Source organism: Macaca nemestrina, chromosome 7 (assembly GCF_043159975.1).
Source record: "Macaca nemestrina isolate mMacNem1 chromosome 7, mMacNem.hap1, whole genome shotgun sequence".
In the NCBI taxonomy this organism is placed as follows: Eukaryota; Metazoa; Chordata; class Mammalia; order Primates; family Cercopithecidae; genus Macaca; species Macaca nemestrina.
The window spans coordinates 147,939,641-147,966,161 of NC_092131.1; the positions used below are offsets into that span (position 1 = coordinate 147,939,641).

Here is a 26,521-nt window from a genome sequence, read left to right on the forward strand (position 1 = left end):
GGATGTGGGTGGTATGAGATAATTAATTTGATAAATACATGAAACTAAAAATAATATGGATTTCTCCACTGGGGGAAACTTTAACCATTTTAATGTGGGAAGTCTAATATTTACTACTTGGGGTGGAGACTGCATTCTTACGAGTTTAAAACCAGCATAAGACAAGGATGCCCTCTCTTACCACTCCTATTCAACATAGTATTGGAAGTTCTGGCCAGGGATATTGGGCAAGAGAAAGAAAGAAAGTATATTCAAATAGGAAGAGAGGAAGTCAAATTATTTTTGCAGAGGATATCATCCTATATCTAGAAAATTCCATTGTCTCAGTCCAAAAGCTTAAGTTTATCAGTAACTTCAGTAAACTCTGAGGATACAAAATCAACATGCAAAAATGACTAGCATCTCTATACACCAACAACAGGCAGACAGAGAGTCAAGTTATGAACAAATTCCCATTTACAACTGCTACAAAAAGAATAAAATACCTAGTGATACACTAACAAAAGAAGGGAAAGACCTCTTCAAGGAGAACTACAAACTACTTCTCAAGGAAATTAGAAGGAAACAAACAAATCAAAAAACCATTCCATGCTCATGGATAGGAAGAATCAATATTGTGAAAATGGCCATACTGCCCAAAGTAATTTATAGATTCAATGCTACTCCCATTAAACTACCATGAACATTTTTCACAGAATTAGAAGAAACTATTTTAAAATTTGTATGGGACCAAAAAGAGCCTGAATAGCCAAGACAATCCTAAGTAAAAATAACAAAGTTGTAGGCATCACCCTACCCACCTTGGAACTATACTACAAGGATACAGTAGTCAAAACAGCATGGTACTGGTATAAGAACAGAAAAATAGACCAATGAAATTGAATAGAGAAATAAGAAACAAGACCATGCACCTTCAACCATCTGACAAAACCTGGCAAAAACAAGTAATGAGGAAAGGATTCCCTATTTAATAAGTGGTGCTAGAGAACTGGCTAGCCATATGCAGAAAACTGAAACTGGACCACTTGCTTATATCATATACAAAAATTAACTCAGGATGGATTAAAGACTTAAATATAAAGCCCCCAAACTATAAAAACTCTAGAAGAAAATCTAGGCAGTACCATTCAGGACACAGTGATGGGCAAAGATTTCATGACAAAAATGCCAAAAGCAATTGCAACAAAAGCAGAAATTGACAAATGGGATATAATTTAACTAAATAGCTTCTCTGCAGCAAAAGAAACTAACATAAGAGCAAACATGCAACCTAAAGAATGGAGAAAATTTTTGCAATCTATCTGTCTGACAAAGGTCTAATATCCAAGCTCTATAAGGAACTTAAACAAATTTACAAGAAAAAAAAAAAAAAAAGAAAGAAACCTCATTAAAAAGTGGGCAAAGGACTTGAACATAAATTTCTCAAAAGAAGACTCTTATGCAGTCAGAAAAACATGAAAAGAAGCTCAATATCACTGATCATTAGAAAAATGCAAATTGAAACCACAATTAGATGCTTTCTCACGCCAGTCAGAATGGCAATTATTAAAAAGTCAAGAAACAACAGATGCTGGTATGGTTGCAGAGAAAAAGGAATCCTTTTACACTGTTGGTGGGAATTAAATTAGTTCAATCATTGTAGAAGACAGATTCCTCAGAGATCTAGAGGCAGAAATACCACTTGACCCAGCAATTCCATTACTGAGTATACACCCAAAGGAATGTAAATCATTCTGTTGTAAAGATACATGCATGCATATGTTCATTGCAGCACTATTCACAATAGCAAAGACATGGAATCAACCCAAATGTCCATCAGTGATAGACTGGCTGGAGGCATCACGCTACCTGACTTCAAACTATACTACAAGGCTACAGTAACCAAAACAGCATGGTACTGGTACCAAAATAGAGACATAGACCAATGGAACAGAACAGAGGCCTCAGAAATAATACCACACATCTACAGCCATCTGATCTTTGACAAACCTGAGAGAAACAAGAAATGGGGAAAGGATTCCCTATTTAATAAATGGTGCTGGGAAAATTGGCTAGCCATAAGTAGAAAGCTGAAACTGGATCCTTTCCTTACTCCTTATACAAAAATTAATTCAAGATGGATTAGAGACTTAAATGTTAGACCTAATACCATAAAAATCCTAGAGGAAAACCTAGGTAGTACCATTCAGGACATAGGCATGGGCAAAGACTTCATGTCTAAAACACCAAAAGCAACGGCAGCAAAAGCCAAAATTGACAAATGGGATCTCATTAAACTAAACTAAAGAGCTTCTGCACAGCAAAAGAAACTACCATCAGAGTGAACAGGCAACCTACAGAATGGGAGAAAATTTTTGCAATCTACTCATCTGACAAAGGGCTAATATCCAGAACCTACAAAGAACTCAAACAAATTTACAAGAAAAAAACAAACAACCCCATCAAAAAGTGGGCAAAGGATATGAACAGACATTTCTCAAAAGAAGACATTCATACAGCCAACAGACACATGAAAAAATGCTCATCATCACTGGCCATCAGAGAAATGCAAATCAAAACCACAATGAGATACCATCTCACACCAGTTAGAATGGCGATCATTAAAAAGTCAGGAAACAACAGGTGCTGGAGAGGATGTGGAGAAATAGGAACGCTTTTACACTGTTGGTGGTATTGTAAACTAGTTCAACCATTATGGAAAACAGTATGGCGATTCCTCAAGGATCTAGAACTAGATGTACCATATGACCCAGCCATCCCATTACTGGGTATATACCCAAAGGATTATAAATCATGCTGCTATAAAGACACATGCACACGTATGTTTATTGCGGCACTATTCACAATAGCAAAGACTTGGAATCAACCCAAATGTCCATCAGTGACAGATTGGATTAAGAAATTGTGGCACATATACACCATGGAATACTATGCAGCCATCAAAAAGGATGAGTTTGTGTCCTTTGTAGGGACATGGATGCAGCTGGAAACCATCATTCTTAGCAAACTATCACAAGAACAGAAAACCAAACACCGCATGTTCTCACTCATAGGTGGGAACTGAACAATGAGATCACTTGGACTCGGGAAGGGGAACATCACACACCAGGGCCTATCATGGGGGGGGGGGGAGGGGGGAGGGATTGCATTGGGAGTTATACCTGATGTAAATGACGAGTTGATGGGTGCTGACGAGTTGATGGGTGCAGCACACCAACATGGCACAAGTATACATATGTAACAAACCTGCATGTTATGCACATGTACCCTAGAACTTAAAGTATAATAATAATAAATAAATTTAAAAAAAAACATACTACATATATACCATGAAATACTATACAGCCATAAAAAGGAATGAGATTATGTCCTTTGTAGGGACATGGATGCAGCTGGAAACCATCATCCGCCGCAAATTAATGCAGGAACAGAAAACCAGGCCCCACATGTTCTCACTTACTAGTGGGAGCTGAAGGATGAGAACACACGGACATGTGGCGGGGAATGACACACAATGGGGTCTGTCAGGAGTGGGAGTGGGAGTGGGAGGAGGGAGAGTATCAGGAACATTAACGAATAGATGCTGGGCTTAATACCAAGGTGATGGGTTGATCTGAGCAGCAAACCACCATGGCACACCTGTGTAACAAGCACATCCTACACATGTATCCCAGCACATCATGCACATGTATCCCAGAACTTAAAATAAAAGTTGAAGGAAAAAAAAGAGAAGAAGAATGTTTAGGATTTTATAAAACAAAGGTGAGGCAGGGGCTGACCATTCCTATAAATAGATCCCATGTTACTGTCCTTTTATGTAAACAAGCAAAGTCAGTCAGGGAACCATGGGAAATTGTGTAGTGAAAAATAGTTAATAACAAAATTAACTTTTAGTACGTACTTATGCCTCAAAAATGGATACATGGCTAGATGATGATGATTATTATTATTTATTTTCTCCACTTATGTTGCAAATATTACTTTGTGTATATGGGGTAGTTAATAAGAACCATTAAAATCAATAACTATATGTTCAACTCTGTAACTTAGAAAAGTAATTTTGGGGTGAATACAAAGAATAAAAAAAAAACCTAAAAATGACAAGAGCATAAATAAATGAAATAGAAAACAAGGAGATAATATGGAGTCAACAAAGCAAAGTCAGAGAAATTTCCTGCAGTTTTGATTTTACAAAAGAGAGAGAAAATACAAATAAATAATAATAGGATAAAATGGCACACATTTTAATATAAATTATGATATAATCATATAAACAATTTGATGATATTAATTTCAAAAATTTACAAAAACAAGACAACTTACTGAAAAAAGTATAAATTGTCTAGCCTAACTCAAGAATGAATGCTTAAGGAACATAATCACTATATTAAATAAGTTGCTTCGATAGTCAAAAAATTACTCTCAAAATAACTATCATATCCAGGTGGTTTTGGAGGACAAGCTTTGCCAGTCCTTCAAGATACAGAACTTATTTTATAGAGAACATCCCAGAGAAGGAAAAAAAGAAATCTCCCCCGCTTAGCTTATTAAGCTAGTGTAATATTGATGCCAAAATTGTTCAAGGACACAGAAAAACATAGCCATTTTTACCTTATGATGCAAAGTAGATGCAAAAATACGATATAATTAGTAAACATATAAGAAAATCAAGGACATGAACATTTCCATAACTTGCCTCAGGCCCCACAGCAGGTAAATTGTGGAGCTGGACCAACATTGGATCTCAAGCCAAAGTCCACGCTTATGAAGAATAACGGAACCAATAGCAATACTTGTAGACAAGAAATAATTTTTATTTTGGTGTCATTATTGCTGGCTTCCATGTCAGTACTTCCTGGAAAGGAAATTGACCCTCAGGTGCAAAGAGGGCAGGGAGGCATTTGACTCAGCGTGTATTCTGCAGACCCGATCACAAGTTCCTGCCCTACTGCGCTGATGGCCACCTGCCATGCCAGCCAGTGTATAAAGAGAAAAGGAGGAATGGGAAGGGTTTGGCTAAACAAAGGGCTTTCTACATAAGCTATTTCTTTTAATTCTCACAAACTGGGAGGTAACTTTTATTACTTTCATTTTATTGATGAAGCAAAGTCGTCTCAGGAAGGTGCAGAATATTGAGAAGAAACAAGTAGTCAAAGCTAGTGAGAGGTGGAGTCGAGATTCTAATTCAGGCCCCTTTCACTTCAAAACTTATCCAGGTGGCCTGAAAGGGTTCCTGCTCCTGAGTAGGGGTCTGAAGTACCTGGGCGTGCTGTAAGCCTACAGTTCTGGTTGAAGTTGAAGTCTCAGAGAGGTGTTCTGAACAGCTTTCTCCTTCCATTTTATCTTTCTAGTGTCAGGCTGGAAATAGGGCTCAGGTTTGATCTCCTGATTACCTCTCATCTAGTTCTTGCCAGTCCCTTTCACTAAGTGTGAATCCTAGACAAACTTTCCCTTACTGAGAATGGACACTTCCTAGAAGCCTGCCAGCCTCAACACGCCCTTCAACCCAGACAGAACCAACAGGGCTCTAGGATCCCTCTTATGCTTGGTGATTTTCATTCCTCCCTCTACCTGGTTTCCCATAAACCTCATCTGAGACTATCTTGGTTTAAACGCTCTTGCCTACTAGGAGCTTCCATGTGACTTGTAGCCACAGTGGATACAAAATTAAGTATCTCAGTCCTCCGCCCACTGTATGGTAAGCCTCATGAAAGTAGAGATTTTTGGCTGAGTTGTTACCTACTTTATTTCCAGCCTGAAACAACCCCCGACACACAGCAGACAGTCAATAAGCATGTATTGAATTACTGAATGGATGTACTTTGATTGCCCCACTGTCAGGTTCACACCTAAGAAATTATCAGTCTGTGAAACTAGCACAGAGATGGATAGTGGAGTGCCAGGAAGACTACTGCTATGGTATTTAGATACTAGATTGGTTGGTCCTTCCTATGTTACAAAGCTAGATGGAAATTTTCTGAAATCATAATCCTTAACAGCTTATTGAGCTGAGATTCTCGATCAGTCCTAATAGCGCCTTGTGGGTAAGGTGGAGTTGGTGATGGATGGAGGCACTGGCGATGCTTCACCCATGGCCAGCAGAGCGTTAGCGGAGGAGGCAGTGCTAGGTGACCCACTGTCATCCTGCATCAGGCATTAGACTCTGTTCTGTCCTTGGAAGAGATGACTGAGCTTCAAACTGTACATTTGTTTAATTAAAACAGAAGTGATATCATTGGTTGTTTTCCACATCACCAAGCCATTTCCCTTCACACGCAAGCAAGTATTTTATGCTTTTATATCAAGTGTGCCTAGGAAGATTTTCAGCACCAAGAAGTGCAAATTATTTGCTACAGCATTTATGTTAGTTGCCTGTGTAATGACTGAATGTGACAGCTCGTCAAGAGTGACATTTAATATGCCTGTTGTACAGAAGTCATAGTTCATTTACTTTTTGAGGCATGGGTCCCAGGGAAATGAGCCTTATGAATTTGAGAGGGAACTGATGGATTCTGTTCATCCATTCAACACCAACACACCAACACAGAGTTTTTTACTGAGGTCTTCTGAAACTAAAGGAGTAAAGGTGATATTATTAAGTTGTTGAAAAGCAGATCAATAGCTGATTTAACCTTAAATTGAGGATATGTTCTCTGTTCAGGACTCAGAAAATACAGTAGCATTCCACATTCCACTAATTTCTATGCTTTCCTGTTAACTTGTGAAAGGAATTAGTTCAAATACTAATGTCAAAGAAAACAGTACAAATCAAATACCATGTTTTAAAACATAGGAAAGGAACACTGCAGGAGTTTATCAATAAAATTCTTCAGCGTGTATTATTTACTCAAAAAAACGACTAGATGTTTTGAGATTCAGCAAGCAATATGCAGCTTTCTCCACACCAGAGGATGTCCGCTTTGTCTTATGCCTAAACTATACTCAAAATATTACATGGCAACATAAATCTAATGGATAAGAATAAGGAAGTGGGGGCCATGGTGGCTTACGTCTGTAATCCCAGCACTTTGAGAGGTGGAAGAATTGCTTGAGCCCAGGAGTTTGAGACCAGCCTGGGCAACATAGCAAGACCCTGTCTCTAAAAACTAAAATTAAAAATACTAGCTGAGTGTGGTGGCACATGCCTGTAGCCTCAACTACCCAGAAGGCAGAGGCCAGAGGATCATGTGAGCTCTGGAGGTTGAGACTGCAGTGAGCTATGACCATACCACTGCACTCCAGCTTGGATGACAGAGCCAGACTCTGTCTGCAAAAAATAAATACATAAAAAGAATGAGGAGAAAGAAAGAATAATAATCTGAGAATGCAATTACATTTTTTCTCCTGTGGCACAGTAGAAAATGCATCAACTTGTTGTAGCCTCCAGATAGTCAAATGAATATGCTTTGTTTTACTGATACATACTGGGTAGGGGAGCATGCTAATGGAAAAACCCAGGAAAGACTGACATTTGGATGAAAGACGACAATGAGAGAAAGAAGAAGGAAGGGAATGAGAAATATAGACATAAAAATGGTGTTTAAATATTAAGTTATAGAAAGTCAAAATGAGTAATATAATATTTTTGGCAGAATTTTTATTCTATAAGAATGACAAAGTTGCTAAAATTCGGGAGGTAGGATAGATCGGTTTCCAAGTGTAGGGAGGGACACAGATAAATTGTCTCAAGTAAATCCCCAGCAGAGTGTGCAAGACACATTTACCAGAACAGAACATGCCAGGTACAAAACACAAGGATTTTTAAAAAAATCCCTTTGACCCAAACTACACCTGAAGCCAATTAAATCAGAGTGACTGAGAATAAGACCCCAGCACTGTATGTTTTAAAGCTCTCTCAAGTGTTCCAGTGAGCCAGATTGAAGAATCCCTGACCTAAATAATTATAGCCTACTTGTATCTTCTAATCAGCGTGGTTCTTTCATTCAATCAGAATTTACAAACATCTACCTCATGTCAGACAGTGTGCTAAGCAATAGTGGTAGGAACATTTAACAAGAACAACAAACAACTTACAGTGCTACCCTCAAGGATATCAGAGTCTAAAACAAAAGGTGTATGCAAAATAATCGAAATAGTTGTAATAAAAATAATAAAATAGAAGCTCATATGTATTGTTTACTATGTTTACTAATTGTTAAGCTATGCTGAATGTTAAGCATATATCTACTTCTTTAATCCTCTCAGTTTTCTTGTCACTTCACTTTGTAGATGAGAGAACTCAGGCTTGAAGAAGCAACATAACTTGTGGGAGATAATAATTCTCATTAAGTGGCACAGATGGGACTCATACCAAGCTGACTTCACTTGTAATCATATGACAATATGGAGGTCATGATTAAATGCTATTAAAGGGCCGGGTGCGGTGGCTCACGCCTGTAATCCCAGCACTTTGGGAGGCCAAGGCAGGCAGATCACAAGGTCAAGAGATGGAGACCATCCTGGCCAACATGGCGAAACCCCATCTCTACTAAAAATACAAAAATTAGCTGGTAGCATGCACCTGTAGTCCCAGCTACTAGGGAGGCTGAGGCAGGAGAATCACTTTAACCCAGGAGGCAGAGGTTGCAGTGAGCCAAGATGGTTCACTGCACTCCAGCCTGGCAACAGAGCGAGACTCCGTCTCAAAAAAAAAAAAAAAAAAAAAAAAAAAAAAAAAAAAAATGCTATAAAAGCTCCGAAGAGGAAACTAAGCATTCAGCTGGAAGGGAGGAAGATATTTGGGGAAAACCTTGTAAAAGAGGCAAAACTTAAACTACGTAAAAAATCAGTAGGACTTTTCCACGGGGAGAATAACAGGGAAGCTATGTTAGAATTGAACAGCATTTGTCAAGATAGGAAGGTTCATGCGTATTTGAGGAGAAGAAAATGATTGGCTGATGCCCTGAGGAAGTTTGTTTGAAGTCAGGCTTTCCTCATGCTCCCAGTTATTTCTGGAACATTGGACTAAACATCACAGATGAGTAGCTCAAGCAGAACGGTTTCTCCCTTGTGGTTATGAGGAATATCTAGTCAGTAATGGACATTGTACTTACCAGTTCCTCATTATTTAGGGATGTCCTAATCACCATAGCCAGGGAGAGTCCAGATTTCCTGGCAGCCAGGGTCTAAAACAAACAGAATTATAACTTATTAATACATAGGGAGGTTGACATGCTTATACTGCTCAGCAGAAGGTGAAAACGCAAGAATATCAGCTATCGCTGTTCATATTTTAGTTAGTAAGGACCTGCCATTTTGATAATCAGTCGATTCACAAAGAATATGGACTCATACAATATTAAAACTGGAAAGGTCCCACAGCTCATCAACCCTGCCCCTACATTTTATAGATGATGAAAGTGAGGCCCAGAAAGGCAAGATGACCAGCCTCAAGATGACTAGCCCCCTCAAGCACCTCAGGCTAGCAAGAGGCTTCTCAAACTTTCTTATTCCCCAAGGTGGTTGTGATACATTCATTCGGAATACATAACCATTGGTAGAGAGCCAGCCTGACTTTGGTGATAGCCCTTAATCATAATTAGTATTAGATGGTTCTTGAGCTGTTCACAGTTCCCTAGAATATTCTTCCATATCTTTTCAAGATATTTTTTCTAAGTGCCCATTTAATTTGCTGAGAATTGTTATATCCAGATTCATTTTTTTTTTTTCACTTGATGCTGGTAACTTGGGTGATCTTAAATAAGAGTCAAGTCCCTTTAGTTTCCTCACCACATAAAATAGAACCATAACTACCACTACCTACTCCTACCCAAAATATATGAATTACAAGAAACTCACCAGTGCTATAGTGAACGTTGGAAATCAGAAGTTCCATATGGGAATATTAAAACTGCTATCCCATTAGGAGCAAAGGGACGTCATTGTGGAATAGCGCATTCTTGATCGCCCAAGACCCAACTGGATATATACGTATCTCCTCAGGGTTGCAAAGTCATTAACTCAAAATAAAATTCAGCCTACACCTGAGTAAGAATGTCACTCTCCACTCATCTCCACATTTACCTTGAAGAATTACCTCCAAGAGTTTACCCAAGAAAATCTTTCATCTCTGAAAAAGATATTCCCTAAAACTACATTTGTATCCTATTTTGGTCTGTGTTTGCACCTGTTGTATACATAATTTTCTCTTTCAGAAATGAACCAGATGTTAAATTCTTGTAGAACAAACTTCTTTTTCTTGTACGTCTGTCTTTTCATTTCTCCATCTTGCCCTCTTTTACCCCATGAGTAAGTGCAACGTATGTTTGAGAAGACTGCAAAATATTAATTAAATAAATAGAAAGGCACTTACCATGGCCTGAAGATTCCAGAAGTGAGAGGAAACAAAGTGTAAATAGTTAGACACATGAAAGGTAGGAAAAGAGTATAACAATGTTAAATTAGCCTAACACTTTGCAATTATTTCCGCACAGTAAGGACAGAAATCTGAGCTAAATGTACTGATATGTTATACTTTCCAGTATAAGACCTTTTCAGTCAGGATTATATTTTAAAACTAAAGTGGTGGCCTCCAGATGAAGCCTTTCTTAGCAAAATTAAAAATTACTGATATAAAAAATTATGTAATTGTTGCTGAAAAAAATTTACTTTTTTATGGGGGAAATACGTTTTTCATATCACATATAATATTAAAAATAGGCGTATAAAATGTGAAGACATTTTGGATGACAGAAGAGACACTTTTTCATGATGTTTTTTTTTTTTTTTTTTTTTTTTTTTTTTTTTTTACAATCTAATACAGGCCATGGTCAATTCTTTGCATTTATCAAGGTGGTGGCAGCATATTTCAATATAGGAAACAGATTTATTCAGAGTCATGATCAGAAGTAATAATGATGTTAATGACTTGCAAACCATGGTTTTCTTTTCTTTTTTATTTTTATTTTTGAGATAGAGTCTCGCTCTGTCACCCAGGCTGGAGTGCAGTGGCGCGATCTCGGCTCACTGCAAGCTCCACCTCCTGGGTTCACGCCATTCTCCTGCCTCAGGCTCCCGAGTAGCTGAGACTACAGGCGCCCGCCACCACGCCCAGCTAATTTTTTGTATTTTTAGTAGAGACGGGGTTTCACCGTGTTAGCCAGGATGGTCTCGATCTCCTGACCTCGTGATCCACCCACCTTGGCCTCCCAAAGTGAACCACAATTTTCTTTAAATAAAAGAGCTTATTAATTTAGCTAGAATTGACTTTAATATAATAAAATAAAGAATTGATTAATGTTATCTGCTTGCTTTATAAACTATTCAGATTCACTGTGTTAAGGTGAAGAAGTTTAAATAAAGTCTCAAGCGTTGTGAATTAAACTTCTGGTCATTCATAACACTAAACACATCAAAGCCTATTCGCTTGCTTGGCATGCTGTGTGATTTCTTTGTGCTCCAATTATAGGGTCATATTAACTTAATTATAATTTCCACTTATATCAAAAGCTATCAAAAGGTTTGAGTTATTTCCTCCAAGTAATAGATTTTAAAGAAATAATAATAAATATAACAGCAGGTAGCATCTGGCCTCATATACTTTTATTCCATGAAATATTTACAGACTAGACAGTGAATGAGAAGGATATTACATTTTAGCAAGAAAAAAAAATCACACATGCAATCAAAGAGAAGTAAACAGTTGTAACTTACCACATCTCGGACAATAGGCAAAGTCTTTTTTCTGCGGAGATCTGGCATGCTGTCAATACCGTAAAGTCCACCTCCTGCCCTGAAAGAGAAAATAAAACCAATAATTTCAATGGGTAAAATGATGTATTGTAAGAAAAACATCCACTGTTCATGGTATAAAGTCTGTGAAAAAGACGACAGGGATACCATAGTTTTCAAATAATTCACAAAGCTGCAAAGATACAAGCGTCTAGGACTTTGTTGAGTGAGGAAAAATGACTGTAGCTACCACAATTGCTGACCACTCATCTTCTTGGATAGTTGAAATTTTAAGATACACATGACCTGGATGGACACACTATTTTCTGTTAGTATCACAGAGACAAGAATCACCATGTAAGATCTGTGGAACTTCTTACCTCCAGGAGAAAACAGAACCAAACCATTTTTGGTGCAATTTGGTCTGGCTGTGGTGCTAAATAAATTACCTTCATTATAAAAATACCAGTTATTGTGCGCTTCTGCTTCACAAATTAAACTCCAGAAAAATGTCTCAAAGAGTCATGGACATATTTAAGATATTGGGAATTACCATTATACCACAAGTTCTGCTTATCTGAATTCATCCTACAGGTAAATGCACAGAATTAAAATAAGTAGTTGTAGAGGGATGTTTATTGCATCTTTGAAATAATAGCAATAAAAGCTAGGTTATTTACATGTTCATCAATAGTATATTGATTAAATGAATCAATGAGAAAAATAATTAAAGTGAAATAGGTAAACATATGTGAGTATAGATAAAAATATTCATAAGATGTTAAGTGAAAAAGCAAGTTTGCGTATTAGTAAGTTTAGTATACTCACACACACACATATGTATATACTGACTAATATATACACTTACTAATATATATATATGTGTGTGTGTGTGTTTGTGTGTTGATGAATGCACAGAAAATATCTAGAAGAATAATCACAAAATCCGTAACTGTAGTTACCTCTGTGGAGTGAGATTTGGTAAGAGAAAGAGAAAACTCACTGTTACAAACTTGGTAATGTTCAATTTTTTAATAAGCATGTATTAGTTTGCAATTAAAATTATTTTCTAAGAGGCATGAATCTGTGTTTCTCTAGAATGAGTTTGATACATTGAATTTGACTTTTTATTGCATTAAATCCAGTCATTTGATATAACCAACAAGATGCTAATATTACTGATGATAGCTTCTCCTTGTGCTTACTTGAACTACAAAACCCCTTGCTGACCTTTTGCCCACAGTCAGCTTATTCACCATGAGCAACACAGTTCATGCCCCTGGGCTATAGCTAGGCGTCTCTGTCATTGTAACAGGCTACAAAGGCTAATGATAGATTAATAGCATTTTATAGTCCAGTTTTCCACCAGCAGAGAGATGGCCTCTCTGTGCTTGCTGCTTAGCTTAATATAAGGAAACTTAGTCTTATTGGATTTTTCTTAGTAGTCATGATCCTAACTCCAACACTCTTCAGGTATCCACTACTACTAACATGGTAGTCTTGAACAAGTCACTAAATGTGTCATCAAATTCATGTCAGTAGAAAAAAAACCAAAGTAGTAAAAAAGATAAAATGAATTAATAAATGCAGAGTAATCATGCTATAACATATGCTTGGAAGTGAGGATCAAATGCAGGAAGTGCGAAATATGAAAACCTTTGCAAATGTGTAAGAAAGATGTCAAGGATGAACAAATTATTTTCAGAGTTGTGCACTTCAACTAAATGTCCCCCTTAATTTTGATCCTAAAGAAATAGAATACGTGTGGAGCAGAGGTCAAGAAAGATGAAAGAAAAGAGAGAAGAACAGAACAGAAGAGAATGTGTTCAGGGAGAAAGGTGACAGTTAAAAGACCCTTTTCTCCACTGATTCTATGATAAAGTAGCTAATATGATTTCCCCCATTGCCCAGAATAATGACAATTGGCACTCTCTAGGTGAAGGGCTGTGATAGTCACAGAGTCAAAGTTTGAGAATGTACATCACAAGAAAGAACCATTGGTGACATACTCTTTTGAATGTCAAGAAACTGCAGAATAGAAAAGGGAAAAGAATGATAAACTTTTTTTCTTAAGCCCCACCTTGAGAATACACAGCACTACTCCATCAGTAACTTCTTGCTTCCCTCCTGTCATCTTTCCATATTCCTTCCCACCCCCTGCCAATTCATACTTGACCCTTTCACATTCAAAACATCAAATACATGGAAAAAGGCTAAGTGAATGGGTACCTAGAAGGATTCTTCCAGTTTCATGTGCTCCAATATTAGGCTGTCATTCCAAGTAGTTTCTACTTTTTCTCCTCTGTGAACAGTATCAATAATGAACTAAAACATGCATGAATAAATATTTTCTCACTACAGTACCTATTAATCATGTTAACTATAAACCTTCAAGTATTTTGAAATGTTTTGACTTCTAAATAATGCAACTTTCACAGCTATGTAAAGAAATACATTCAATTCGGATGATGGTTGAGAAAGTGATTTATAAACTGCAAAGTGTTATATAAATGAGTTGTGTATTTTCTTTTATCACTAATCGTTATTTCTTTTAGGTTTCCTTTCCGTGGAACTTAATTCAAATTTTCAAAGTACACCCAAAAATTTTGAACCAACCTTATTTACCCACAAATTTGGGAATCACTATAAGCATGTGCATTATCAGGCCTGACATTTCACTTCTATGCTTGTCTCATCAGAGCAGAGATATCCAAGGACCTAGGACAAATATGAGCACTGCAGTATAACAAGCCCAGGTGAGCAGACATGTATCCAAAATTCAACTCTGCCTCTTTTGAGTTTGCCACTGAATTTCACTGAACTTACATTTTATAATCTGGAAAATTGCAAGACAATACAAACACTTTCTTAACCTTCACAGCCTCAAAACATAGCCTTCTCAGGTTGTTTCCTTTTACTTTTATATTTTCATCATTCCTACAAGAAGCCTTGATAAGGCTATCCATCAAGCAACATAAAATTTTATTGTAAACCATGACTTTGAAAACAGTCTACCTTACTGACCTCACCTCATGAATAGAGAAGCACTTGACACATATGGATAAAGTCTACATAAATGTAAACTATTTTTGTAATATTTATTGGGAGACTTCTTGCCAGGAGCGATCTTGGAGAGATTAAGTAACAAAAACTAGTAAATAGTAGAAATATTCATATATAAATAAATCATTGACTTTCTAGGCAAGATGTTAAGTTCATGCGCAATAGTTAAAATCCAGAAGAAACTGTCTAGGCTTGATGAAGAAGTCAGATGAAGTTATCAGAACAGACCATAGCAGACAAGTAACTCTAAAGTTAAGGTCTGATAAGAAGAGAAACTGTTTCATTTCAGCCCTTTCTGGTATAGTTTATTGTTTTAAGACGTCATTGACTGTAGACAGAAAACTCACTAAGGATAACTAATATTTTTGGTGCTTACTAGGTGACAGATACAATGCTAATATTTGTACCCAACATTTACAGAGTGCTTATTATTCTAAGCACTTTACTTATGTTAATTAATTGTATGTTTAAAAAATCATATGAGGTATAGGTACAATTATTTATCTCATTTTATAATAAGAAAATGAAAACATAGAATCCTTCAAAATCATACCCAAGGTCACTATTTAGATCTGAAATGGCAGCGCCCAGATTTGAGCACACAGTTTATGACTTACCATGCTCCACTGCTTATCTGATTGGGATATCCTATATCTCTAAAACTCATGTGAACTGAGGGCTACAATCAATATTATTTTATATTTAATGAAACTATTATATTACACAGATTGATTTCCACTGCAGGATCATTTTATCTCATACTTAATGTTCTTAATAATCAATAAGTATTTTGTTAAGAAATAAGATACATGGACCAGTTTTGCCATCATTTGGATATTTTTTCAATGTATTTCAGGAAAGTGTTATCTTCAGATCACAACCCTGTTTCATTGCACAAAATAGCCTCAGTCTTCCTCAAATGACCACTCTCCAACTATTCAAGTGTTCTCCTTAGGAAAACAGACATAGTAGACTATAGGCATTACAGGTGGGATAAAAAACTGAAGACATCGATGGAAATATTTGGAAAGTCAATGATCACATTAAATTAACAAAATGGATATTATTTTAAAGTCTAAATCAAGCATGCTCAAATTCAATATCAGCTCTATTACAAAGTTTTTATTAATAATTTAATTAACATATAACTATCCATATTTATGGGGTACAATGTAATGTTTTGATATAGGTATGCAGTGTCGGCGGATTGAATCAAGTTAATTCACACACTTATCACCTCACTTATTTTTTGTAGCGAGACCTTTAAAATATACACTCTTAGCCAACACAGTTTAAATATTTTCAGTGGTTTTCTTTTGTTTCTCAGTTCTTTCCACAATATTTAAATGAGTCTACTGAATTTAATAAAATCTAAGATGTACAGTATATTGCTCTATGCCTTGACTCAGGTTCCGTTAATTGTCTTGTTATAAATAAATGCAATATAGAGTATACAAATTACGTATGTTCTGTAATTTTAAGACACTTCATTTTTAGATAAAGAAAATAAAAGCTGATTTTACTGATTAAGGAGAGATTATTATTTTCACTCAAAATTGACTAATAACATATTGAATGTATATAGATTGCAAAAGAAATTTGAGAAGACACCAGGAAAATATCACGTGAAAATTATCAAGCAGGATATAAAAAAATACACAATACCACTAGTTATTAGTGAAATGCAAATTTAAACTACAATGAAATATCATCTCACAAGTGATACAAGGGTTATCATGAAAATAATAAAAGGTAACAAGTGTTGGTGATGAAATGGAGAAAAAGGGACCTTTGCACATTGTTGGTGGAAATGTAAATTAATACAGCCATTGTGGAAAACAAGGTGTAGATTCCTCAAATAACTTAAAAACAGAACTACCATGTAATTCGTTACTCCTACCAATGGGTGTATATTCAAATAAAATGAAATCAATATGTTGAAAAAATATCTTCACTCCTACATTTATTGCCACATTGTTCACAATATAGCCAGGATATGAAATCAACCTAAGTGTCTATCAGTGGATTAATGGATAAAGAAAATGTGGTATATATACACAAAAGAATACCAGTCAGTCTTAAAAAAAAATAAAATCCTGCTATTTGTGATAATGGATGAATCTGAAGGACATGATGTTAAGTGAAATAAGCCATCCGTAGAAACACAAATACCACATGATCTCAATCACATGTGCAACCTAAAAAAGTTGATTTCAGAACTAGGGAATAGAGTGGTAGTTACAAGAGGTGGACGGTGGGGAAGGGGAGGTTCGGGAGATATTGGTCAAAAGATACAGAAAATTTACACAGGAGGAGTAAGTTTAAGAGATCTATTGTAAATTGGTTGAATATAGTTCATAACAATATACTATATTCTGGAAAAACATTAAGAGAGTGGATGTTAAGTGTACTCACCCCACAAATATAACTATCTGAGATAACACATGTGTTCACCAGCTAGATTTTGCCATTTCACAATGTAAATATACTTCAAAACATAATGTTGTACATGATAAATATGTACAATTATTCCAATCATTTAAAAATAATAATAAACAAATGGTAAGGTGATTAAAAAAGACTCAGCTTTCAAGGAAGTAGAGCAACATGGCTGAATAGAAGCCTCTAGCAATCATCCTCTCCACAGGAATACCAAATTGAACAAACATCCACACAAAAAAGCACCTTCATCAGAACGAAATATCAGGTGAGCAATCATAGTATTTGGTTTTAACTTATATCACTAAAAGAGGCTCTGGAGAGCATCAGAATGAAAGTGTATAATTATTGATGCCACCCCTCACTGATCCCTTGGCAGTGACCACATGGCATGGAGAGAGAATCTGAGTGCTTGAGGGAGGGAGAGTGCAGTAACTGTGCGACTTTGCATTGGAACATTGGAACTCAATGCTGTCCTGTCACAGCAGAAAGCAACAACAGGCAGAACTCAGCCAGGGCCCATAGAAGGAGCATTTATACCAGCCCTAGCAAGTGGGGACTAGCCCGTCCCAGCTGTTGGATCCTGAGTTCTGGCAAGCCTCGCCACTAACGTCTACAGTGTTCCTGCGTCCAAAATAAACTTGAAGGCAGTCTAGGCACAAGAACTGAAAATCCTGATGCTGTGCTATGCTTAGAGCCAGTGGACTTGGGCAAATGACCTAGATTTGCCCATCTAGGGTGGCTAAGGGAGAGTTTGTACCACCTATTTCCCCAACCCCAGGTAGCACAGCTCACAGGTCTGGGATAGACACTTTCCCTCTGCTTGAGGAGAGGAGAGGGAAGAGTAAGAGGACTTTATCTCGCAAGCTGGAACCCAGCACAGCCACAGTAGAATAGGGAATCAGAATTCTGAGACTCCCATTCCAGGCCATGGCTCTTAAACAACAGTTCCAGGCACACCCTAGGCCAGAAGGGAACATGCTGCCTTGAAGGAAAGAATCCAGTCCTGGCAGGATTCATTACCTGCTGACTAAAATACCCTTGGTCCCTAAATAATCAGGAGCTGTAGCCAGGTAGTACTTGCCATGGGCATTGGGTGAGACTCAGAGACACGCTGGTATTGGTGTAACGCAGCATATTCCCAGCCGTGACGGTAATGGGGAGAGATCCATTCTGCTTGAGAAATGGAGAGGAAAGAGTGAAAGAGATTTTGTCTTGCAGCTTAGGTACCAGCTTGGCCACAGTGGGGTACAGGACCCAGAGTTCTTGGGGTCTCTGATTCCATGCCTTGGTTTTTGGACAGCATTTCTGGACCTTCCCTGGACCAGATGGGAGCACATTGCTTTGAAAAAGGAACTCCAGGCTTGGCAGCATTCACCACAAGCTGACGAAAGGGCCCTTGGGCCTTGAATGGACATTGCAGCCAGGTAGTACTTAACTATGAATCTGGGGCAGTAGTGACCATAGGGAGAGACACGTCTTCTTGTGGAAAGGGGATGGAAAGTGAGTAGGACTTTGTCACATGGTTGAGGTGCCAGCTCAGCTGCAGGAGAACAGAGCACCAGGTAGATTCCTAAAGTTTCTGACTTCAAGCCCTGGCTCCTGGATGGCATCTCTGGACCCACTAGTGATGAGAGGGAACTCACTATCCTGAAGGGAAGGACACAAGCCTGGCTGGCCTTACCACTTGCTTATTGTGGAGCATCAGGGCCTTAAGCAAACATAGGTGGTAGCCAGTCAGTGGTTGACAGGCTTTGGGCAAGACCCAGTACTATACCGGCTTCAAGACTGATCCAGTGCATTACCAGTGGTGGTCTGGGCACAGCTGTACTCACCTAGCTGTGGTGCTGGACCTGGGCATTGCTGAGCTCTCGGGGGCTCGGGAAGCCCCCTTGTCCCCACAGGCTTGGAAGTGCCTGATCTCACTCCCTGGCCTCTACCCACTCCCTGTGCCTGGAAAAAGCACCATACGTTCTCACTCTGGGCCACTTTTGGAACAAAGCTGAAGCCAAGCCTGGAAAGCTGTTGTGACTTGGCTGTTGTGTGCGCACTCAGGGAAGTCCTGACACACCAGCCCCCCTTCCCCCTCAGTCTCCCTCTGAAGAGTTAGGCACCAAAGAGCTCAGGGAGAGTGGGAGGGGGTGCCGAAGGTGGCTCAGCATGGGCTGGCAGGTGCCCCTTGGCACAAGCAGCCTGGGTGCCATAAATGTCATGTTGATGGCAACAGGCAGGCTCCAGGGTGGAAAGGTGTGGGTGTGTGGTGAAACTCCATCTTCAAGTGAGGGATGGCTTGAAGCCTGGGGACTGGGCTGCCAGTTCCAGGGGGAGTCCACAGTCAGGAGTAAGAACTTATGGTGCTTTTTGCAGGCCCACCCTTGGCCACCCATGGACCAATCAGCACACACTTCCTCCCTTCTGAGCCCATAGAAACCCTGAAATCAAAACGATCTGCCTGAGGAAAGGAGCTGCCCACTTCAGGTCTCCTGAAAACCATTCAGCCACTCCATGAAGCTCCTCTCTGCTCACTCTCCAGCTGTTTGTGTGCCTCATTCTTCCTGGACAAAGGACAAGAATTCAGGACCCACTGAATGGTGGGACTAAAAGAGTTGTAACATAAACAAGGCTGAAACATGCCCCCTACTCTTCCCTGCTTGCCACGTTGTGGGTAATGAGAAGGAGAAGAGCTGCTGTCCTCCAGGATCCCAGACCTAGGGATTCCTTGAGCCAAGAGTCTAACACACTTTTAGGAGTTCTGCAGTTTCTGATGTCTCCAAGCTTCCAGGCACCACCATGATCCCCCTGTCCAGACATAGGTGCCTACAGTACAAGTCACATGCAGTACATCTGGTCCAGCTGTAGCATCTCACAGAGCCAACATGTGTGCTGGTGCCTGGATCTGCCTGCCCTGCCTCAGCAGCCAGCCTCAGCTTGATTGTACACAGTGGCTGGACCCCAGGCTTGCTCTCCAACACATCCTTTGCCACTCTGCACCTGGCTTGTCCTTGGCTGGTGTAGGATCTGGGCCAGTGGCATAAGCTAAGCACAGTTAGTTGGGGCAAGTGGATGGAACAAGGTGAGTGGTCATAAGCAATACTCAAGCAGAAGGTGCTGGTGGCCAGAGGTTTCCAGCTAGCAAAGTGACACTCCAAGGATCCTGTGACACTACAAATCAATGAAAGTCCAGGACCAGATGGATTTACAGCTGAATTCTACCAGAGGTACAGAAAGGAGGTGGTACCATTTCTCTGAAACTACTGCAAACAATTGAAAAGGATGGACTCATCCCTATCTGATTTTATGTGGCCAGTGTCATCCTGATACCAGAACCTAGAAGAGATATGACAAAAAATGAAAACTTCAGGTCAATATCTCTGATGAACATTGATGTAAAAATCCTCAATAAAATGCTGGCACTGAATCTAGCAGCACATCAAAAAGCTTATCCATGACAATCAACTTGGTTTCATCTTGAGATGCAAAGTTGGTTTAAGATACACAAATCAATAAATGTAATTTACCACATAAACAGAACTAAAAACAAAAACCACATGATTATCTCAACAGATGCAAAAGGGCCTTCAACAAAATTCAACATTCGTTCATGTTAAAAACTCTCAATAAACTAGGTATTGAAGGAACATAACTCAAAATAAGAGCCATTTCTGACAAATCCACAGCCAAAATTATACTGAATGGGCAAAAGCTGTAAGCATTCACTTTGAAAACTGGCACAAGACAAGGATGCCCTCTCTCATCACTCCTATTCAACACAGTAATAGAAGTTCTGGGCCAGGGCAATCAGGCAAGAGAAAGAAATAAAGGTATTCAAATGGGAAGACAAGAAGTCAAATTGTCTTTGTTGGCAGATGACATAATCCTGTATCTAAAAACTCCATCGTATCAGCCCAAAAGCTTCTTAAACTGATAAGCAGCTTCAGCAAATTCTCAGGATGCAAAATCAATGTCCAAAAATCACAAGCATTCCTTTACACCAATGACAGACAAGCAGAGAGCCAATTCATGAATGAACTCTCATTCACATTTGTTACAAAGAGAATACAATACCTAGGAATACAGCTAACAAGGAGTAAAGGGCCTCTTCAAGGAGAACTACAAAACACCACTCAAGGAAGTCAGAGAGGACACAAACAAATGGAACAACATTCCATGCTCATGGATAGAAAGAATGAATATTGTGAAAATGGGCATACTGTCCAAAGTAATTTATATATTCAATTCTATTTTCATTAAACTATCTTTCACATTCTTCACAGAATTTAGCAAAAGCTATTTAAAAATTTATATGGAACCAAAAAAGAGCCGAAATAGCCAAGACAATCCTAAGCAAAAAGAACAAAGCCGGAGGCATCATGCTAGCCAACTTCAAACTATAATACAAGGCTATAGTAACTAAAACAGCATGGCATTGGTTAAAAAAAAAGGTCACATAGAGAACTCAGAAAAAAGACTGCACATCTACAACCATCTAATCTTCAATAAACCTGACAAAAACAAGCAATAAGGAAAGAATTTCTTATTTAAAAAATGGTGCTGGGATAACTGGATAGCCATAGGCAGAAAACTGAAACTGGACCCCTTCCTTCCTTACACATGATATAAAAATTAACTCAAAATGGATTAAGGACTTAAATGTAAAACCCCAAACTATAAAAATCCTAGAAGAAAATCTAGGCAATACCATTTAGGACATAGGCACAGGGAAAGATTTCATGACAAAAATGCAAAAGCAATTGCAACAAAACCAAAAATTTACAAATAGAATCCAATTAAACTAAAGAGTTGTTACAGGCAAAGGAAACTATCGTCAGAGTGAACAGACAACCCACAGAATGGGAGAAAATTTTTGCAATCTATCCATCTGACAAAGGTCTAATATCCAAGGTCTATAAGGAACTTACACAAATTTACAAAAAAAAAAAAAAAAAAAAAGCAAAAAAGTTGTGGAGAAAAGGAATGCTTTTACACTGTTGGTGGGAATGTAAATTAGTTCAACATTGTGGAAGACAGTATGGAGATTCCTCAAAGATCTAGAGGCAGAAACATCATTTGACTCAGCAATCCTATTATTGAGTATATACTCAAAGGAATATAAATCATTCTGTTATAAAGATGCATACACTCATATGTTCATTGCAGCACTATTCACAATAGCAAAGACACAGAATAAACTCAAATGCCAATCAATGATAGACTGGATAAAGAAAATGAGGTACATATACACCATGGAATATTATGCAGCCATAAAAAGAAATGAAATAATGTCCTTTTCAGGGATATGGATGGAGCTGGAAGCCATTATCCTTAGCAAACCAAGGCTGAAACAGAAAACTAAATACCACATGTTCTCACTTACAAGTTGAAGCTTAACAATGAGAACACACGGACACAGTGAGGGGAACAACACACACTGGGGCCTGTTGTGGGAGGGCTTGGGGGAGGGAGAACATCATGAAAAATAGCTATGCCTGCTGGGCTTAATATCTAGGTCATGGGTTTTTCTGTGCAGCAGACCATCATGGCTCATGTTTACCTATGTAACAAACCTACACATCCTGCACATGTACTCCAGAACTTAATTTTTTAAAAAAATTCCAGCACATTAAAAAAAAAAATCAGAGCAGAAATACATAGAAGTTAAACAAATAATACAAAAGATCAATGAAAAAAAGCTGTTCTATTGAAAAGATAAACAAAACTTACAACCCTTTATCCAGGCTAAATAAGGGGGAAAAAGAGAGAGAGAGAGAGATTGAGGGAGAGAGAAGACACAAGTAAAACTAGAGGTGAAAAGGGAAACATTACAACCAATACTACAGATAGTCAAAGGATCATTAGAGGCTACTCTGAGCAACTATATGCCCATAAATTGAAAAACCTAGAAGAAACTAATAAATTACTAAACACATAAAACCTACAAAAATTAAACCAGGAAGAGATTCAAGACCTGAACAGACCAATAACAAGTAGAGAGACTGAAGTCGCAATGAAGTGTGTCTGAGCACAGAAAAGCCCAGGACCTGATGACTTCACTGCTAAATTTTGGAAAACATTTTAAAAAGAACTAATGCCAATCTTATTCTAACTATTCTGAGAAACAATATAGGAAAGTGAATACTTTTAGACTCATTCTATAACACCAGTATTACCCTGATACCAAAGCCAAAGACACATGAATGAAAAAAGAAAGAAAGAAAGCCACAGGCCAATATCCCTGATGAACACGGATTTGATGCAAACATCCTTAACAAAATACTAGCAAACCGAATTCAACAACACATTGAAAAGATCACTGATCGTAACCAAAGATGATTTATCTCAGGGACACAAGGATGGTTCATCATACCCAAGTCAGTCAATGTGATACATCACATCAACAGAATACAGAACAAAAACTATATGACCATTTCAATTGATATTGAAAAAGCATTAGATGACATTCATCATTCTTTCATTATAAAAGCCTTCAAATCCCCAGAGGGAACAAACCTTAACACAATAAAAGTGCCAAAAATACAACAGACACACAGCTAGTATCATACTGAATGGGGAAAAACTGAAAAACTTTCCTTTAAGATCAGTGACACCACAAGGATGACCACTGTCACCACCATTATTCAACATAGTATTGGAAGTCCTAGCTGGAGTAATCAGAAAAAAGATATAAAGTGCATCTAAACTGGAAAGGAAGAAGTCAAATTATCTTTGTTTGCACATGATATGATCTTATATTTGGAAAAAGCTAAAGACTCCACCAAAAAAACTATTTGAATTGATCAACAAATTTAGTAAAGCTGCAGGATACAAAATCAACATACAAAAATCAGCAGCATTTTTATATGCCATCAGCAAACAATATGAAAACAAAATCAAGAAAGTAATCTCATTTACAATAGTTACAAATAAAATGAAACCCTAAAAATTAACTTAACCAAATAAGTGAAAGACCTCTATAATGAAAACTACAAAACATCTATCCTAGAAATTGAAGAGAACACCAAAAAAAAAAAAGGAAAAATATTCCATGTTCATGGATTGAAGGAATTAATATTGTTAAAATGCCCATACTACCTACCCAAAGCAACCTAAAGATTTAATACAATCCCTAACAAAATACTAATGCCCTTCTTCACAGAAAAAAAAAGCCCAAAAATCCTAAAATTTATACGAAACTGCGAAAGACCACGATAAGCAAAATTATCCTGAGAAAAAAAACAAAAGAAAACTTAAGGAATCACCTTACCTGATTTCCAGTTATTCCACAGAGCTACAGTAACCAAAATAGCATAGTACTGGCCTAAAAACGGACACATAGACCAATGAAACAGAATAGAGAACCCATAAACAAATCATACATCAACAGTGAATTCATTTTCAACAAATGTACCAAAAAAACACATTGGGGAATGGAGAGTCCTCTTCAATAAATGGTGCTAGAAAAACTAGATATCCATATATGGAAGAATAAAACTAGACTCCTGTCCCTCACCATATACAAAAATCAAATAAAAATGGATCAAAGACTTAAATCTGAGACCAGAAGCTATAAAACAACTAGGAGAAAACATTTGGGAAATTCTCCAGGACATTGGTCTGGGCAAAGATTTCTTGAGTAACACCCCATAAGCACAGGCAACCAAAGCAAAAATGGACAAATGGGGTCACATCAACTTTAAAAGCTTCTGCACAGCAAAGGAAACAATCAACAAAGTGAAGAGACAACCCACATAATGGGAGAAAATATTTACAAACTATCCACCTGACGAAAGATTAATAATCAGAATATACATAGGGAGCTCAAACAACCCTATAGAAAAAAATCTAATAACCTGATTAAAAATGGGCAAAATATCTGAATAGACATCTCTCAGTGAAGACATACAAATGGCAAGCAGATATATGAAAATGTGCTCAAACATCACTGTTTATCATAGAAATGCAAATCAAAATTACAATGTGATATCACCTCAACCCAGTTAAAATGGCTTTTATCCAAATTCCGGGCAAAATGAATGCTGGCAAGGATATGGAGAGAAGGGAATCCTCGTTCACTGATGGTGGGATTGTAAATTAGCATGAGCACTATGGAAAACAGTTTGGAGGTTCCTTAAAAACTGAAAATAGAACCACAGTGTGACCCAGTAATCTCACTGCTAGGTATATATGCAAAAGAAAGGAAATCAGTATACTGAAGAGACACCTGCTGTCTCATGTTTATTGCAGCACTGTTCACAATAGCCAAGACTTGAAGCAACCTAAATGTTCATAATCAGATGAAGAAAGAAAATGTGGCACCTATACACAATGAAGTGCTATTCAGCCATAAAAACCAATGAGATCTTGTCATTTACAACAACATAGATGGAACCAGAGGTCATTCTTTTATGTGAAATAAACTGGGCACAGAAAGACAAACAGCATATGCTCACTTATTTGTAGGAGCTAAAAATCACAACAATTGTACTCATGGAGACAGAGAATAGAATGATGGTTATCAGAGGCCGGGAAGGGTAGGGGTGGGTAGAGGAGGGATGGGGGAATTGTTAATGGGTACAAAAATATAATTGGATAGAATGGACAGAATCTTGTATTTGATTGTACTATAGTCAACAATAATTTATTGTACATTTTAAAACAGTTGAAATAGTATGATCGAATTGTTTATAACACAAAGAAAGCACACATTCTTGAGTTGCTGGATATCCCATTTACCTTGATGTGATTATTATGCATTGTATGCCTGTATCAAAATATGTCATGTATCTCATGAATATCTATACCTACCATGTACTCACAAAAATTTAAAATTTAAAATAAAACAAAAAATTTCCCAAAAAACTCTCAAGCAAATTTTTCAAAGAAAAATCTTTCTGATTTTGGGACAACAGTGTGCCATTCCACAAGAGAACAGTTGATAGTTATTTGGCTAATATCACAGACTAGCTATTTTCTATTAGAAATCAGAAAATGTGTAGACTCTGTATCTGAAGGAGTTATTGAATTAATCAAAGACTGTGGGTCTGAGAAAATGCATAGTGTTTCTGTTTATTTCTGTGTTGCCAAAACAATTGTTTGATAGGTTTATGCAATTAATCTTTTTTTTTTTTTTTTTGGTTAGCATTATTGAACATTAAAGGAAGGTAAAAGATAACCAATCATTCTAAACTCCTCTTCTTTGATACAGCTCTATTCTGTTAGACTTTTACAAACAACTCTTTGTATTTATTTAGTTATTTGATGATATACCTATGAAAACCTATTTGCATTTTTGCCTAATGTATTTTATATACATTTAATACGATTTTCCTGATGACTATTATAGACTTCATAA

At 37.6% G+C, this 26,521-nt stretch overlaps 1 protein-coding gene across 1 annotated transcript in view; it reads right to left on the bottom strand.

Annotated features, from left to right (window-relative positions):
• Positions 1-26,521, bottom strand: part of LOC105490028 (unc-13 homolog C) — a 699,235-nt gene that overhangs the window by 409,415 nt on the left and 263,299 nt on the right. The window contains exons 5-6 of the mRNA XM_011755257.3: positions 11,653-11,731; positions 9,054-9,125 (exon numbers count right to left, since the gene is read on the bottom strand). Coding sequence (XP_011753559.2) covers positions 9,054-9,125; positions 11,653-11,731 — 151 coding nt within the window. The remainder of the gene's footprint in view (positions 1-9,053; positions 9,126-11,652; positions 11,732-26,521) is intronic.